An 18245-nucleotide genomic window follows, 5' to 3' on the forward strand; every position below is an offset into this window, starting at 1 on the left:
CTTACAGTGTTTCTAAATGAGACTGCTGACGAACATATATATTTCTCAACACACATGTAACTTTTCCAAAGATTGACTAGGTCTTGAGGTACAGAGATATTGCAAGGAAATGTAAAAAGGCAGAATGAGTAACCATAGCATTAACAGAACATAATGCAATAAAAGTAGTAAGCAGTTCAGAAAGTACAAATAAAAGATATAGACTTAAATGGAGATTTAATAAAGAATCCTAAATGATAAGTGAGTCAAAAAAGAAATCATAGCAATAATTGAGAATCATGAGAAAAAATGATGAAGCAATATAATAGTTTCTGAGATGCAGCTAAAGCAATCTTGAGAGGAAAATTATATCTCTAAAACATAAGTTAACAAAATAGAACATTTTTTCAAAAAATTAGAAAGCTAAAATAAATTCAAAATAAGTGTAAGAGGTAATGTTAAAAGTTAAAGGAGAAATAAATAAATTGGAAATAAAATACATAAAAAAAGTGATAAAAACTAAAAATTGGTTCTTTGAAACAAAATTAACCTTTAGCCAATTTACAGGTCTTCCCAGGCTGCTCTGAATTTGTTACATTCTTAAATTCTCTTGGCATAGTAATATCCCATTATATTCAGTGATTAAAGGATACTTAAAATTTGAGGCAAAAGGTGGCCTAGTTTGACTTCCCAAAAGAATCAATCTGGGAGGGGGAAGACCCTCAAAGTTTCTGGCCAGAACAGAAGCAATTGCTATTTACACTCAATCTGAGCCATTAAAACCCAAACATGAGCAAGTGAGGCTTGGGCTGGGACCTCTTATTGGCCAATCAGTGAGAGCCACAGTGATTTTGGTTTAAAGGCATAGTCAGGTAGCTCCATTTGAATCCCAGTGGGCTTTATCAAAGCCTGGTTTACCAGAACTTAGCATGGTAGTGCACACCTCAAATCCCAGCTACTAGATAGGCTAAGACTTGCTGATCTTCTGAGCTTGAAAGTTATGAGCAGCAATAGGCCAAGCTGATCAGGTGTCTACATTTAGCCTAGCATCAGTATGGTGATCTGGGGTTGGGGGTGAGGGGAGGCGGCACTAAGGAACCTAAGGAGGGGTAAACTGACTCTGAAACTGGTCAAAACTCTCATGCTGAGTAGGCGTGGGGTCTGGTCTGTGGGAATTGAGTGAACCACACTGACTCCATCTTGTGATTCCATTTTGGATTTAGCTCTGGATCTATCTCCCTCTCTATTAGATTATGGATCTAGTCCAGAGGTTCCCTTCCCCCAATCTGCCCTCCCTTCTACCTTAAGCCAAATCTGATAAGAATAACATTCAGTCATTCCCTCTTACCTTCCCCCACTTCCCCTCCACTGTAAAAACCTTTTCTTGTCTGTTTCATGCTAGATAATTTACCCCATTCTATCTCTCCCTTTGTCCTTCTCCCAGTATAATCCTTAATTTTATTTTCCAAGGGGCAGCTAGGTGGCGCAGTGGATAGAGCACCGGCCCTGAAGTCAGGAGGACCTGAGTTCAAATCCGGCCTCAGACCAAACACTTGACACTAGCTGTGTGACCCTGGGCAAGTCACCTAACCCCACTTGCCAAAAAAAAAATAAAAATAAAAATTATGTTTTCCAGATATTACCCCTTCGCCTTCAACTCACCCTGTGCCCTCTATCTATCTATCTATACATACATATAATTTTTTCCCTCCAACTACTCTAATACTGACAAAGGACTCATGAGTCACAAATATCATTTTTCCATGCAGAATGTAAACAGTTTAACCTTAATAAATCTCTTATGATTTCTCTTTCCTGTTTACCAAATCTTCATGTTTTTCTTTTCTTTCTTTTTTTTTTTTTTTGGTAGGCAGTGCGGTTAAATGACTTGCCCAAGGTCACACAGCTAGTAAGTATTATGTGTTTGAGGCCGCATTTGAACTCAGGTCCTCCTGACTCCAGGGCTGGTGCTCTATCCATTGCACCACTTAGCTGCCACCTCTTCATGTTTTTTTTTTGAGTCTTGTATCTGAAAGTCAGATTTTCTATTCAGCTTTGGTCTTTTCATCAAGAATGCTTGAAGGTCCTCTATTTCACTGAATGTCCATTTTTTCCCCTGAAGGATTATGCTCAGTTTTGCTGGGTAGGCAATTCTTGGTTGTAATCCTGTCTCCTTTGCCTGCTGGAATATTATATTCCAAACCCTACGGTCCCTTAATGTAGAAGCTGCTAAATCTTGTGTTATCCTGATTGTGTTTCCACAATACTTGAATTGTTTCTTTCTGGCTACTTGCAATATTTTCTTCTTGACCAGGGAACTCTGGAATTTGGCTACAATATTCCTAGGAGTTTTTCTTTGGGGATCTCTTTCAGGAGGTGATCAGTGAATTCTTTCAATTTCTATTTTGCCCTCTGGTTCTAAAATATCAGGTCAGTTTTCCTTGATAATTTCTTGAAAGATGATATCTAGGCTCTTTTTTTGATCATGGCTTTCAGATAGTCCAATAATTTTTAAGTTCTCTGTCCTGGATCTGTTTTCCAGGTCAGTTGTTTTTCCGATGAGATCTTTCACATTGTTTTCTATTTTTTCATTCTTTTGGATTTGTTTTACAGTGTCTTGATTTCTCATAAAGTCACTAGCTTCCAATTGCTCTATTCTAATTTTTAAGGAAGTATTTTCTTCAGTAATCTTTTGGACTTCCTTTTCCATTTGACCAGTTTTGCTTTTTAAGGCATTCTTCTCCTCATTGGCTTTTTGGACCTCTTTTGCCATTTGGGTTAGGCTATTTTTTAAGGTGTTATTTTCTTCATTATTTTTTTTGGGTCTCCTTTAGCAAGCTGTTGACTTGTTTGTCATGATTTTCTTGCATCATTCTCAGTTTTTCCTCTACTTCTCTTGATTCTCAAAGTTCTTTTTAAGCTCTTCCATGGCCTGGGACCAGTTCATATTTTCTTGGAGCCTTTGGATGTAGGAGCTTTGACTTTATTGTCTTCTTCTGGTTGTATGTTTTGATCTTCTTTGTCACCAAAGAAGATTCTATGGTCTGACTCTTTGCGCTGCTTACTCATGATCCTGGCCAATTACTTGAGTTATAAACTTTTTGTTAAGGTAGGAATCTACTTCCAGTGTGAAGAATGTACTGTCCCAAGCTTTAGGGGTTTTGTGCAGCTGTTTTCAGAGATACTTCTAGGGACCTGTAAATTTTCAGTTCTTCCAAGGTGCTACGATCAAGGTCGAGGTGTTTACTCCTTTCCTGGCCTTTGCTCTAGTCTATGAGTGACCACACGCACTCTTTTCTGTTTTGGAACTGTGAGGAAGATTTCCTCTCCACCGCCACTACCAGCTCCCCTGCTCACCCCAGGGCTGCCACGAAGAACAGTGACCTAGATCCAAGCATGGGCAAAGCAAGAGAATTCTGCACCAGCAAAGAGAGCCCTACAATCCCGCTCTGATGAGCCACTCGATTCCCCCTCAGTCCATGGGCTGGAAGCTCTGGAGGTGGCCGCCGCGTTTGGGGACTGGGACTGGGACCCCACTGTGCTTCTCTCTCACCACCACAGAAACAGACTTTTCCCACTGACCTTCTAAGTTGTCTTTGATGTTCACTGGTTGAAAAGTCTCAGCTGCCACTGCTGCCTGTGATTCAGTCTTCTGAGGCCTGCTCCAGGTTTACTGAGGCCTGCGCACCCACGCCTGAACTGCGTTCCTCTCCCCGCCTGGCGTGGTAGACCTTGCTGATCAACCATCCAGGTTATCTTGGGCGGGAAATTTGTTTCACTCTGCCTTTTTGTGGGTTCTGCTGCTTTAGAATTTGTTTAGAGCCATTTTTATAGGTATTTGGAGGGGTTTGGGGGAGAGCTTAAGCAAGTCACTGCATTTACTCTGCCATCTTGGCTCTGGCCCCCTGTAAATCTTTCTTGACAAAGGATCAGAGAGTGTATGTGATTGTGGAAATAACAGACTTGTCTTGATATTAGAAACTGAGGAAAACAAGTGTTGTGATTTTTAATGATTAAAAACCATGTGGTATGTAAATGGTAGCCTTCCCCCCCAGGTTGTTTTTAATAGTAGTTTTTGTTTTGTTAACTTCCATTTTGTAAATTAATAATGGGGTGATCCTTGGAATTTGATTGGCATGATATGTGCCAATTTAATAAAGACCTAGACCAGGGGTGAGGAACCTGCAGCCTCCAGTCCACATGTAGCCTGGAGGCCACAGGTTCTACAACCCTGATCTAGAAATTTATATTTAAATACAAATGATCATTTTAAAAATCATTTTTACTAAGCACCTAACTGCAGGCACCCTTACCTAATATCATCAATTGGTTTTACAAACATACAACATTATGTTGTATGTCACAAAGTGACATTCCAGGATCAGTTAGTTTCATTGGAGCAGGGTTATAAGTCACCAGATGAATAATAATAGTGTGAGGTATGTGTATAGAATGCTTTTTGTAATTTGGATTCAAAACATGGAAAAATGAAAGGCATGGTATTAATGTATAAGAGTTGATGAAAATTTTTCATGTTGGACTTCGGAATAATAGTCTGTACCTGGCAATAGGTTTTCTTCCTGGATGGTCCACAGATAACTGATTATTATAGACTTCTTTTGAAAAGTATGAACATTTAAAAAACAAAAACTTCTTGTAGGTATATCAGTTCTTAAAATACTTTGCAGCCAAGACAGGCTTAGGGATCACTAGATTGTCTTTTAATAGATATGGCAGGAATTGTAATCTTTCTAAACAAATAACCTTATACAGTTATTTTGTTAGGTAGTGTTTTTCTGGGACTAATTTTGGTATTCTCTTGTCTTCATTCCATGAGTCATTTTAAATTGTACATGTACAATGTACTATCTTTTTCAGCCCAGCATGTGTTAAAATGCACATTTTAAATAACATCCATCATTGAACTACTCTGCTTTGCAAACTTGGATCATGAAGGTGATGGGAAGAATTTATCTTTGGATCTTGATTTCACTATTTCATTTGATAGTGTTTGCTGCAGAACATGAAGATGTAGCAAAACATGCAATAAAGTTGCATCGGGGGAAAGGAGCAGCTATTACTCAGAGAAAACAGTGGGTTCTCGACAATTGTAGAAAACTATCTGGCCTTCTTCGACAAAAGAATGTGGTTCTTAACAAACTAAAAAATGCAATAAGAGCAGTGGAAAAGAATTCTGGACTGTCAGATGAAGAGAAACTCTTTCAGGTACACACATTTGAAATTTTCCAAAAGGAATTGAATGAAAGTGAGAATTCAGTCTTTCAAGCTATCCATGGACTCCAAAGAGCCCTGCAAGGAGATTACAAAGATGTTGTGAACATGAAAGAAAGTAGTAGACAGCGACTGGAGGCTTTGAGGGAAGCTGCAATAAAGGTTAGTTTTTTCAGATTTTATTAAGTATTCACAGAGAAGATGTTGCCGTTCATTTTGAGCTAGGAAGAAATATAGAGAACAAAAAGGAAAATGTTCAAGTTGCTAATATTTCATTAGAGGTAAGCCACCAAAAGTATCTGCTTGCAATAAAATATACACTCTCATGTCTCACTTAGAAGAAAACATTTTTCCTTAAATATCTTAGTATTCTCACATATAATGTTGCTCCCAGAATAATGAAATATGCAGTACGCTCCCTATTACCAAAAACCTTAGTACTAGTAATTGGTTACATTACCTATATTCTGCTAATAAAAATGAAAGTGAAAAGATATGGGAGAACAAACTTTCATTTTCACGGATATTTTATACATGCTGTGTATGTTACTGTATCTTAATTTGTATTATCATAGTTTTTTACAATATAATTATAATTGGCAACATTTTTGTTCATGTTTCTGAAAATATGCTTAAATTTTCCTTAGTAGCTGTTGACTCATCCTTGTAAAAACATTTTTAGCCACAATCAAAAATCTCATTATGTTTTTTGGACACCTTTCTACAATAGTGACTAAAATATCTAGTGTGGATAGTGATTACAATTTAAAATTAAAATAGATTAAATGTTAATTCTTTAATGTTTCAATTCAATATTAAAATTTTTAATTAAGGGACAGCTAGGTGGCGCAGTGGATAGAACACCGGCCCCAGAGTCAGGAGGACTTGAATTCAAATGTGGCCTCAGACACATAACACTCGCTACCTCTGTGACTCTAGGCAAGTCACTTAACCCCAATTGCCTCACAAAAAAAAAAAAAAATTAAGTATTCAAATTTTATGAGGGAAACGTATATATAACCTTGGATATTTATTTGACTACGATTGAGGGCAAGGGGTAAGGCTTAGGGATTTTAGGGTCCCCTACCATATGACTCTTCACAGATGAGGGTCCAGCTCCTCTATGGCAGAGGAAATCCTATCATAGACCAGGAACTGCCCACAGACAAAGGACATTTCAAGGTATGGACTCTCTAAGAAAGGAGGTTGCAATGCTCCAAGATGAAGCAGGACTTGTGGGAACTCTAACAAGAGGACCTAGGCTTTTTTAGGAAGGAAGGACTTTTCTCTAGACCAGGGTTGCTGCCCAAAGTGATAGGCTGCCAAATGTATCAGAGAGATAAGTGACAGCTGAGAATGTGGTGAACTGGGGACCTCATTTTATCTAAGCATCACCTGGCCTATTGAAGCTTTCCTTCCTGGCCCAGCTAGTACCTCATCCCTTAGAGTTGGGAAAAGCTTTAGTTGATAGATGCTGCCTAGATAGAGTGTTGCCCCCCAAGACACCACCCTCTCAGCTGTCACTTGTCTCCACAATATGCCTGTATTGGGAGAAGTGAAGACTCATTTCTATCACTCTGCTCCACAGACAACGTGCAGCTTGTGACCCTGCTCTGACTCATTCTCCCTTGCTCTTTCTAGGGCCTGACTACCCTTCTTCTGCCCTCCCCTCCCAACTCCTCACTATGGAGACACGACTAGCAAAGGACTCTGTTCAGTGGATGACAAAAAAGACAAAGCATATCTCCTCCCCCAGAAATGCTTAACATCATTCTTCTCCCCACCACCCCCAAGATGCAGGTATCTAGGGAAAGCCCCAGTCACCTTCCCCTAGTTATGATGACTGCTGGTTTGAATAATGTCTCTTAATCCTTCATTCTCACTTCTGTCACTACTTGTGTGGCTTTGAGCAACTTGCTTAACCTCTCTGGGCCTCAGTTTCCTCATCTGTAAATAAGGAATTTATTTTAGATGACTTATAAGGTCCATTCCAGTTCTAGCAATCAAGCATTTGTTAAATGTCTGTTATGTGCCAAGCATTGTGTTGGATACTGGGAGTACAAAACCAAAATGAAATAATCCCTGCACTTGTGATTACATTCTGTTGGGAGAAAACAACACATTGTACATATGTAAGTATATACAGAATAAATACATGGTAGTTAAATACAAAGTAGTTATGGAGGGAGCCCACTAGGGAATCAGGAAAGCCTTCATGTAGGAGGTGGTGCTTGAGTTGAGTATTGAAAGAAGTGAGTCATGGCCTGGCTATTAAACAATTTTTTTAACCTATTTCTCCAGGAGAACTCAACTATCTTGGGTAACTTTTTTCTAGACTGGAAAATAACTGGCCCTGCTGGCTCTCTGGTTATTCTTCATTTCCCTCTTATCCTCTTGAATCTGATGCCACCTAGGGTTCTACCTGGGTACATAGCTAGAAGACAGTAATGCTTTGTTGATTCTTCTGCTTTAGTCTCCCACTGAATGAGTGAGGATTGAAAACATTTTAGGTTCCTAAAACCACAGCATTAGCCCAATACACCAAATCATCTGATTGCCATTGATAATTTTGTTACCTAATATACTATATATAAATCTCTCATACAGCAGAAACAGAATATTTTTTACATATCACAAACCATTTGATTTGATTATAAATTCTTAATCATCCTAAATGTTGTTTCCATCCATTAAAATAAGCTTATTGCTGCAAATCCTATGTGAGAATGTCCCCTTTGCACATTTACCTCTTCACCCCAACATCCAAGCTAAGCAAATAGCTTTTATAAATGTACTACATTGGCTGGATGTGATGGTGCATGTCTTTAATACCAACTACTAAGGAGGCTAAGGCTAGAGGATCTCTTGAGCTCAGGAGTTATAAGCTACAGTGGCTAGTTTATTATCCACACTAAGTTCATTGTGGTGGGCCCTGAGGGCAGGGATGAGCACCAGATTGCCTAAGGAGGGGCAAACAGGCCCTGCTGATAAGTAGTGGAATTGGCTGTGGGTAGTCTCCGAACTTCCAGCCTGGGCAAGATGAGAGGGAAAAGGGATGATATTCATAGATAGATAGATAGATGGATGGATGGATGGATGGATGACAGCTTTGTGGGTTTAATACTGACATCCATTTAGTAACTTGTCGGTAAGTTAGCATAGCAATCATGCTGAGTATCATTGATCCATTTGCCCTGTCTCTTAGACCTTTTGTGTGTCCACACCCAAATCATGTATTTAGAATTTACCTTTTCACATTAACTGATCTGTAACACAACCATCCTGAAAAGAATAGTGGACTTAGAGAAAGGAGGAATCTTGGTTTGATATCTGGCCTGATACTTAAGTAGAAGTGGGAAAAGAAGTCATTTGAAGCACTCAGCATTGAGCAGTGTAAAGCTCACTAAATTTGGAATCAAAAGTCCTGGCTTCAAATCTTTGCTCTGCCATTTATTACCTGTGTCATGTTCAAGTCATTTTCTGAATCTTGGTTTGCTCATCTATAAAATGAGAAGATTGAATTAGGCAACTTCCAAAGTCCCTTCTGTGAGCTACTACATGAGGGAATTGATATTTAGAGAAGTTAATAATACCTATACTGCCTTCTTCCCAGGGTGGTTGTGAGGATTAAATGAAAAGAGATATGTTTGTGTGTGTGTATTTATGTATGTATGTACATATGTATGTGTGTATGTATGTATATATATATGGTGCTTTACAAATCATTTGTTTTTTTATGAAAATGAATGAATGAAAAAAGCATTTATTAAGGACTGTGTCAGGCACTCTGCTAAGTGCTAGGGATACAAATACAAAAAACAAGACATTTTTTGCCCTCAAGGAGCTTATATTCTAATAGACAAGGTTAGCATATATTGGGAGAGGAGTAGTGGGCATGGTATTTTGGTCTGAGAAGTTACAGGAATGTTGCATGGAGTGATAGCCAATTGATTAATCTGTCCTTTTCATGAATAAATTATGGTAATAGCGTTAGTTATTACATGATAGTAAGTTAATTATAGCTGACATTTACAAAGCATTGAAAGTTGATATATTACTTTTTAAGACCATCATTTGAACCTCCTGACAGATCAGTGAGATATATGTATATTGAGGTGAGGAGTATAGCCAAGTAACTACTGTGGATGGGAAAGCTGAGACTCAGAGAGGTTGTCATTTGCCCAAGATTGTTTAGGTATTACTAAATTCTAAGTTCTTTTTTTCCTCAGTAGTATTTCTCACATCTGTTCCCTCCTTTCTACTCCATCTCCCATTTCTGGCTTTGCACTATTCCCCACACCTAGAATGTTCCTTCTTCATCTGCACCACAGAATCCCTCTTTTCCTTTAGGAAGCAGTTGAAGCACCACCTTCTCGATGATGCCTTTCTTGCTCCTAACTGCTAGTGCCTTCCCTTTCAAATACCTTAATTACTTGGTATTTATTTTCTTTATCATGTATATACTTATATTAGTCCTTGTCAATTCCCCTGTTAGAAATTAGAAACTTAAGCTCTTTGAGATTAGAGATTGCTTTATTTGTTGCATTTGTAGCCCCTAGCACAGTATTTGACACGTTGTAGGCACTTAAAAAATAACTTACTGAGTAACTGATTTTTCTTCTGTTAAAGTCACTTTAGTTCAGGCCTTCATTATTTCTCACATGTACTGTTTTAATAGCTTTCTTTCTAGTCTTCCTGACTCCAGAGTTTCTCTTACCTCATATATCCATCACACTGACCATTTTAGGAAAACCTCAGTGCATTCAGAAATGCTGGTGGCTGGCATTTGCCCACCAAATGAAATGCAGACTTTTTTTTTTCCTGGTGTTCAAGGCCCTAGCAGCCTTTTTAGTCTTTTCATACTACTTCTGCAAATGCTTTACATTCCAGCAAACTCTTCTACTCCCATCCTTCTAGTTTTGTGCCTTTTATTTCTATTGTTTCTTGTACTTAGAATGGCTCCTCCTGACTTTTTCCATCTCTGCCTATTAAAACCCCTCCCTTCAAAGCCCTATTTAGGTCCTACTTCTTCCATGAAGCCTTTCCTTATCACCTTCCCTAGACTCCCACTGGAAGTGATTCTTCCTTCCTCAGACCTTTTCTAATACTTTGTTTTGAACTAGATATCCTACAGGCTTTTCAAACTCAACAGGTCCAAAACAAAACTCCTTATCTTTCCCCGGAGATCCACCTTTCTTCCCAGCTCCCATATTGTCAAGGACATTTCTATCTTTCCAGCCATCCAGGTTCTCTACCTACATGTCATCTTTTATTCTAATACCTCACTTGCCCCAGATATCCAATCAATTGCCAAATCTCATGGTTTTTTACCTTCATGAGAGCTCTCGTATGTATCCCCTTCTCTCCCTGTACTTCGTCACCTCTTCTTACTCCAAACTAGCCTAAGTGTATTTCTGACCATGTCACCCTCTACACAGTCAATTTCTGTGGCTTCCTATTACCTCAGGATAATATTCTCTGGCTTTTAAAGCCCTTCTCAATCTAGTCTTTTCCTACATCTTATTCTTTACTTCCATGTCCTGCCAGTGGGCCTGGAAAGCTCTTCTTCCTCACCTTAGCTTCCCTGACTTCCTTCAACAATCAGCTCAAATGCTACCTTCTGAGGAGGTTTTTCCAGTCCCTCTAGTTGCTAGCACAACAGTAAAACTAAGTGCAGTATATTCTTTGTGTCCTATATGTACTTATTTATGTATGTGTTATTTTTCCCATTAGATGGTAAGTTCCTGGGGGGCAGGGACTGGTTTTGTTTTTGCTTTGTATCCACACTGTGGTTAGGGCACAGTGCTTGGCACATACAAAGTAGGTACTTAACAAATACTTGCTTACTGATCGATTTTGTTTTAGTATAATTCTATGTTTACATGTTTATCATTCCTATGAGATTGTAAGCAGAGACAGTGTCTTCATCTTTGTGTTTCTAGTGCCTGGAACAGTAGCTTTAGCCCATCACTCAATTAAACAAGAACTTATTGATTGCTTGCTCTATGTCAGGCATTGTTCCAGGCACTGGGAGTAAAAGTAAAAAGAATTAAATCCCAACTTGAAGTGAGCTTACACTCTTACACATGAAAGGTTATTAACAATTGCCTAGCAAGAAGGCAGTTGTTTGAATGTCTAAAGTGGAAACACTGTGGACCCTCAGTAGAGCTAATTCAAAGTAATTATTCCTTTTTCAATCCTGGGAAGGTGGTTTAAACTGTTATGAATAAGTTATTGCCTTGGTTTTTGTTGTTGTTGTTTTAAATCTCATTCTTAATTTTCTAAAAACTAATCAGGAAGAAACAGAATATGTTGAGCTTCTGGCAGCAGAAAAGCATCAAATTGAAGCCCTTAAAAATATGCAACATCAGAACAAAAGTCTGTCCATGCTCGATGAAATTCTTGAAGATGTAAGAAAAGCAGCAGATCGTTTAGAGGAAGAAATAGAGGAACATGCTTTTGATGACAATAAGTCAGTAAGTAATATGATAGAAAAGATTTCTGGATTTTTTTTCACATATCTTAGCTTCACACCGAATCAAATGAAATAATTATTTAAGTGATTTTATATGTTCAAATTTAGACTAGGTTGACTTGCTACACTGAAATTTTAAATATCCTCTATAGAAGGAAGTTCCCAGAGAGCAGCATATTTGTCAACTTTAGAGATAGCTGAAGGCACAGTGGATGGAGTGCTGGGCTTGGAGTCAGAAAGACCTGAGTTCAAATTCAGCCTCAGACACTTGATACCTCTGGGATCCTGGACAAGTCACTTAACCGCTGTTTGTCTCAGTTTCCTCATTCCTAAAATGGGGATAATAATGAAAGTAACTACCTTGCAGGATTGTTATCAGGATCAGAAGCACTTAGAGTACTGGCATATAGTAGGTAGGCTCTATATAAATGCTTATTCCCTTATCTTTCCCTTCCAGTTTGCTGCTTTTTCAACAAATATAGTTAGCCCCACTTATCATAAAATACATATTAGAAGACTACCTCTTTCCCACTCTTCTTACATTGCCTTATCAGACCTATGATCCCATTACTTATATATACTATGGGAAGTATACTGTGAAGAATGGGTGGGGTAGGGGAGGAGAAGAAATACTGATACAAAAGGGAGAAAGATCATAAGATGTAGCTTCAATAAATACCTTTAGCAGGAATCCATGCTGCGGAGTTATATCAGTGCCCCTAAGATACCAATTAAAAGTTAGAACTACAACTGAAAATTGGCTTTGAACTGTATGTATGACATAGGAAATCTGGCAATTGGAAGGTGGTGATCATTGGCAGGCACAGTAAGAAAAAACACAGATCAGAGGAGAAAAGATGAAAAGCAACAAAAATATTTTTGAAATTGAGTAATTTCAGTTGAGAAGAAAACTTGACAAATATTTTAAAAGCCTTTAACCTCGCTGAACATGTCATCTGGGCCCACCAAAGTAGATGATTGAAGAAGAAGAAAATATTTGGAGTTTCTGTAAGTTTTTTTAATTTTATTTTTTAAATTTAAAGTTGAAGTTATTATTCATGCTGGTACATTTTTCAGGTGATAAGTTGATAATTGTTTTCCTACAACATAATTGAACTTATACTTAATAGATCTATTGGAATTAATCTTTTGTTGTCATTTTATCCATTTTCTACCTGAAAAAAATTTGTTTTTACCAAAAAATGAATGTTCATCATTGAATTCTAAAGAGTTTTAAATGCACATTATTGATCATTGTTTTATTTACTCTTATAGGTAAGAGGGGTCAATTTTGAGGCAGTTTTGAGAGTAGAAGAGGAGGAGGCCAATTCTAAGAGAAATGTATCAAAACATGAAGTAGAAGATAATTTAGGTCTTAGTATGCTAATTGACTCCCAAAACAATCAGTATATATTGACTAAGCCCAGAGATTCAACAATCCCTCGAGCAGATCATCACTTCATTAAGGTAAAAATATACTTATTTTTAACAATTGTGTGCTAGTTCTTCTAATTTTTATTAGTCTGAGTATACCAGGTTGCTAGGCTTCATTATCTGGATCAGACCAGCACAACCTGCGGCCTACAGTCCTGGGCTTGCTTACAGCCAGAGGCTTGCAGCGGGAAGATTTCAGTGAAAAATGTAGAGGAAACATCCTTTGAATGTAGAGAAAATCCTTTGGAGTGCCACAAGCTGCCCACCCAGCCCGCAGGCCACAGGTTGTGTTGGCCTGATCTAGATAATAACATAAAAGAATTCGGAGCTTTCCTATTGTGGAGGATTCTGTCAGAGCAGTAATTCCCAACTTTTTTAAATGTACTAAATACATTATACTTATTTCTTTGTCTGACAACTACTCTTCCTCCTAAAAATGTCATGAGTAATTTATTTTGTAAATTGAAATTTCATCTTTTGAAAATTTTGGTATATCTAATTGAAGGCATCCTAGAATCACCAAGTTAGGATTGCAAAGTATTTTTGTTATTCAAGGACTATAACAAATTTTATATTTTTTGTAAGAATAATATGCAGAATAATCTGGTGGATAGACCCTTAGAAAGAGTGATTGTGTAATATAATTTGTAGTACATGACAAATTAATGTTATGTCATCTCAAATGGACAGTCCTTTTATACCTGTTTAATTAATTCACTTACTCTTCAGTGACTGTTCCATACATTCTCATATCTCTTCAAGTTGCTAATTGTGTCCCTTCCTCTTGAGAACCTCAGTTGCTATTTCAGTGAAAATATTAAGGCCATTCAAAGAGGGATTCTTTTTTTCCCTTCCTCTTTATCTCACCTCACTTAAGCATTGTTCCCTACAATCTCCTTCTTCACCCTTTTCTCACATGAAGAGGTAGCCCTTGATTCAAAAAAAAAATACCAAAAAAACCCCAACACCCTTTGGTGAGTTTGGACAGGTGAAAAAGAAATTTAATAATGTTCCTCATTGCTGTAGTAGTCTACCTAAAGAGAGCATCCTTGTTCATTCTACAGTTATTTTTAATTTTTTAAATATATTCTTTTTTAGGACATTGTTACCATAGGAATGTTATCTTTACCATGTGGTTGGCTGTGTACAATGATAGGATTGCCAACAATGTTTGGTTACATTATTTGTGGCGTACTACTGGGACCTTCAGGACTCAACAGTATTAAGGTAAGAATAAGGCTTATATCTGTTTCAATAGCTAATTGATTTAAAAGGATATGTCAGAGATGGTTAAATACCATCTATTTGTTTTCTTATTCTAACTTAACTTCCTTTTGTTCAGCTTCCACCTAGCCCCCAGACTGCATTCCCTTAAAGTTTCCACTTGACTTTTTAGTAAAAATAATAATAATACCAAAAAAACTATTTCTCTGACTCCAAACTCTGATTAAACTAAATCATTGATTAAAGTAGTCTTTTATCTTTTATTTCATGTTTTATTCAGAAGAAATCTTCCCAATGTTCCTACTGGTCAAATCACCCAATTTTGTAAAGTTTTTTTAAATTAGATCTGATTTAGAGATCTCAAAATGCAGAATTATTTTTAAGCATGTATGTATTTAAGTAAATGCTAGGTTATGGGTGCATTGAGTATTAGCTTAGAAGAGACATGCTCTCTAAGATTGTCTAATAAATGTTAAAAATGCTTTTGTTGCCTATGCTGAATATCTCTGTGCTATATTTATTTTCTTATATACTGTTGACAGTCTAATCCAGGGGTGGGGAACCTGCAGCCTTGAGGCCACATGTGGCCCTCTAGGTCTTAATGTACTGCCCTTTGACTGAATCCAAACTTCACAGAACAAATATAAGCACTTGCTATGGTGCTAGGCACTGTGCTAGGCTTTACAAAAACACAAATATGAAACAATCTTTACTATCCAGATACTTATTTTACATTGTCTTGGGATAGACAACCTCTTCATATCTTAGAAATGTATTTTGTGTGTTAGGCACAAGACTACTAGAAATACTTTTATCTTTTTTAATATTAATCTAATATGCAAGCCATTTCTGTCAAGGGCAGAAGTGTCTAAATTGGCATAATTCTTATATCCCCTCCAACAAATGCTCTCTGCCCGAAGACAATTTTAGACAACATTTGTAAGAATCTCAAAGAAGAAAACACAACATGTAGAAATACTATTTGGGATTAATATTCCATAATGGTTGAGCAACAACGCCACCATTTTGTTCCTTCCTGGACCCCTCCCTTCTTGGAATCCCTGATTCTTCTCCTACAGATCAGTAGCAAGAATTTCAGTAATAGAAGAATTCCCCTACAATGGAATGGATGGATCATAGGCTAATCCTTCAAGGGATAAAGAAGTCTAGAAATTCTCTTTGGCCAGTTTTCAATTTCCATCCTTAATCCCTTTCCTCAATCTATCATCTTGAAACAGGGAAGTCTGGAAAAGAATTTTTTTTGAGGATCAGATTTAGATTTTTTTTAGATTTAAATAGTATTTTGTAATATTACTTTTACTGAAAAGGAGGTTTTAAACAGAAGGACAGGGCACATCAATTGACACAAACATTTTCTTGGTCCTTCAAAATATTCTTAAAATACCACTACTTCTGTGAGGGACTGTCTGATGTTGGCAACTACCAGGTGGGTGCTGTGGCAAGATTAGGGTAAGATCTGGGTATTTTGGAAGTCGAGGCAGGGGCTGTGGTAGGCGGAGTCGTGGTGGACTGGGATGGGCTGGGTACGGAGAAGCCCTGAGGCAGTGGGCAGTGCTATGTGAGATAAGCTGGGTGCAAGGAAGTAGCCAGAGCTTGTGCTCCTGAGGCAAGGGGCGGTGCCACATGGGAGTGGGATGGCAGAGGACCAGTTCCCTTTGCTTAGTCCCCTCCCTATATGCAACGTCAACCCCAGATGCCTCCTTCCTGTGACCTTCCTGACTTCCTGGGTCCCTTTGTGTAGCACTGACCCCAGACGCCTCCTTCCTGTGTCCTTCCTGACTTCTTAGGTCACGTACTCTGTCTATGCACTATCCCAGACGCCTCCTTCCTGTATCCGGTCCTAGCCTCCTACATCACTCCCTCTCCCTTGGTGTGCTAAACTCAGACAGCCCCTTCCGGTATCTGACCCTACAATCATTGGCTAGTAAGCGGGCTGGGGAGGAGGGGCTAAGTAGGTACTTAAGGAACAAGCGTGGTCAGATCACGCTCTCTTTTGGCTCCTGCTCTGTTGCTCTGGCCTTCCTGCTTGGCCTTGCTGTGATGGCTTGCTGTGATGGCCTCTGAATAAAGCTCTGGTGTTGGCACCTCCCGATGGCTTGTCTCTGTGTGTTTATCCGGTTGAGGACCGAAGACTGATAAGTGAGTATGACTCTGGCAGCCTGCTCCTTACAGGAGGAGAGTACGGCACGGCCGGCATAAGGTCGGCGTGGCTGGTACATTCTTCTTAAATTTATTTTTGACAATTCCCCCTTTTATGCTATTTGCAGTTTTTTCAAAGCATAATCTTTGTTTATTTTAGAATCTTGATCTTGTGCCAGCTAGTTAGTAGCAGCATACATTATTCTATTTGATTCAAAATATGGAGTTCTCTGTGTTTTGCCTTAATATAATGAATGCAGCAAAACGATGAAATGACACGGCTATTATAGTATACTAAGTGACATAACAGAGTTGGATCATTTCCTTGAATTGAGGTACAGAAAGCAATTCAGTGGAAGAAGTAAGTCCCAGTTTTTAAACATAATTGAATCTCTAGCCAGTTCTTTACTCGCATGAAATTCCCAGAAGACTGTGCCAATTAACAAAACTGTCTGGGATCAAGGCAGCTAACTTAAAGGTAATTGGAACTTTATTCTGTTGGTCATCTGGCAGATACGTAGTCTGATCCCCTTAGCTATAGCTGTTGCACATATTTTGAATCCATGTATGAATTTTTCTAATATTGCTATAACTCATTTCAAAAGTATACTTACTATTATTTGTTGAATCCAACAAATCTTGTGAAGTATTGCAGCTACTACATCATCATCTTAAAGATTTGTGCATACTGTTACTAGATGGTTATAAAGATCAGAAACTCCACTGATTTCAAGAACACTACTTGTGAAATACCCGGGTTCCCTGGAGGTTTGAGCTCCCATATAACAGGGTGGACAACTTAGTCCTACATGTGTACTGCTCAGAGTCCCTGAGTCAGGGCTCAGACTTTCATGGGGCCATAGATGTGGACGGTTCCTTGTGAACCTCTGGCGTGACTTCATGGCCAGAGCTCAGAAGGGATTCTTAATTCTTTGAATTGTCTGGCCAGTCTTGATGAATGAGTAAGGTCAGTCCATCATATATATGTATTAATTATATAATATGTAATAATTAAAATAATTAACATGTGTCACATATCGTGTTAAGTGCTGGGACTATAGGGAAGGGCAAAAGATACCTGCTGTCAATATGCTCACAGATTAATGGAGGAGACACAATGTAAATAACTGTGTACAAACAAGGTATCTACAGAATAAATTAGAGATAATGAACTAGCATACTGAGAGATCAGTAAAGGCTTCTCATAGAAAGTGAGACTTAAGCTGGAACTTAAAGAAATCCAGGAGGCAGAGATGAGGAGGGAAAGCAATCCAGGCATGGAGGATAGCCAGTGAAAATTCTTGGAGTTTCCTGATCAAGGAATAGTGTTGATGTTATTACAAAAGCTTACAATTAAATCTCACTTCTCTCCTACTTACTTCACTAGGATCAGTCAATCAATCAATAAACATTAAGTGCCTAGTATGTGCCAGGCACTGTGCTAAGCAGTGGGGATGAAAAAAGAGGCAAAATATATATCTGCCCTCAAGAAACTTACATTCTAATGGGGGAGACAACATGCAAACAAATATATGCAAAGCAAGCTATATATAGGATAAGTAAGAGATAATTAACAGAGGAAAGATATTAGAATTAGGAGGAATTGGGGGAGGTTTTCTGTAGAAGGTGAGATTTTAGATAGGACCTAAAGGAAGCCAGGGAAATCAGTAGTTGGAGCAGAGGAGGGAGAGTGTTTCAGGCATGGGGGACAGCCAGAGAGAATACCCAGAGCTGAGAGGTG

General features: G+C 38.3%; 1 protein-coding gene across 4 annotated transcripts in view; it reads left to right on the forward strand.

Annotated features, from left to right (window-relative positions):
- LOC114046325 (transmembrane and coiled-coil domain-containing protein 3) overlaps positions 1-18245 on the forward strand; it is a 73154-nt gene that overhangs the window by 12179 nt on the left and 42730 nt on the right. For 2 of the 4 annotated variants that reach the window (XM_027866626.1, XM_027866627.1), the window contains exons 2-5: positions 4858-5373; positions 11508-11687; positions 12962-13153; positions 14219-14347. In XM_027866626.1, coding sequence (XP_027722427.1) covers positions 4930-5373; positions 11508-11687; positions 12962-13153; positions 14219-14347 — 945 coding nt within the window. In that variant the 5' untranslated portion in view covers positions 4858-4929. Of the gene's footprint in view, positions 1-4857; positions 5374-6315; positions 6394-6852; positions 7012-11507; positions 11688-12961; positions 13154-14218; positions 14348-18245 lie in introns of those variants that run through there. The other 2 variants (XM_027866625.1, XM_027866628.1) reach the window with 2 other exon arrangements.

The sequence above is a fragment of the Vombatus ursinus genome, unplaced genomic scaffold, assembly GCF_900497805.2.
Source record: "Vombatus ursinus unplaced genomic scaffold, bare-nosed wombat genome assembly UNPS02014781.1, whole genome shotgun sequence".
NCBI lineage: Eukaryota > Metazoa > Chordata > Mammalia > Diprotodontia > Vombatidae > Vombatus > Vombatus ursinus.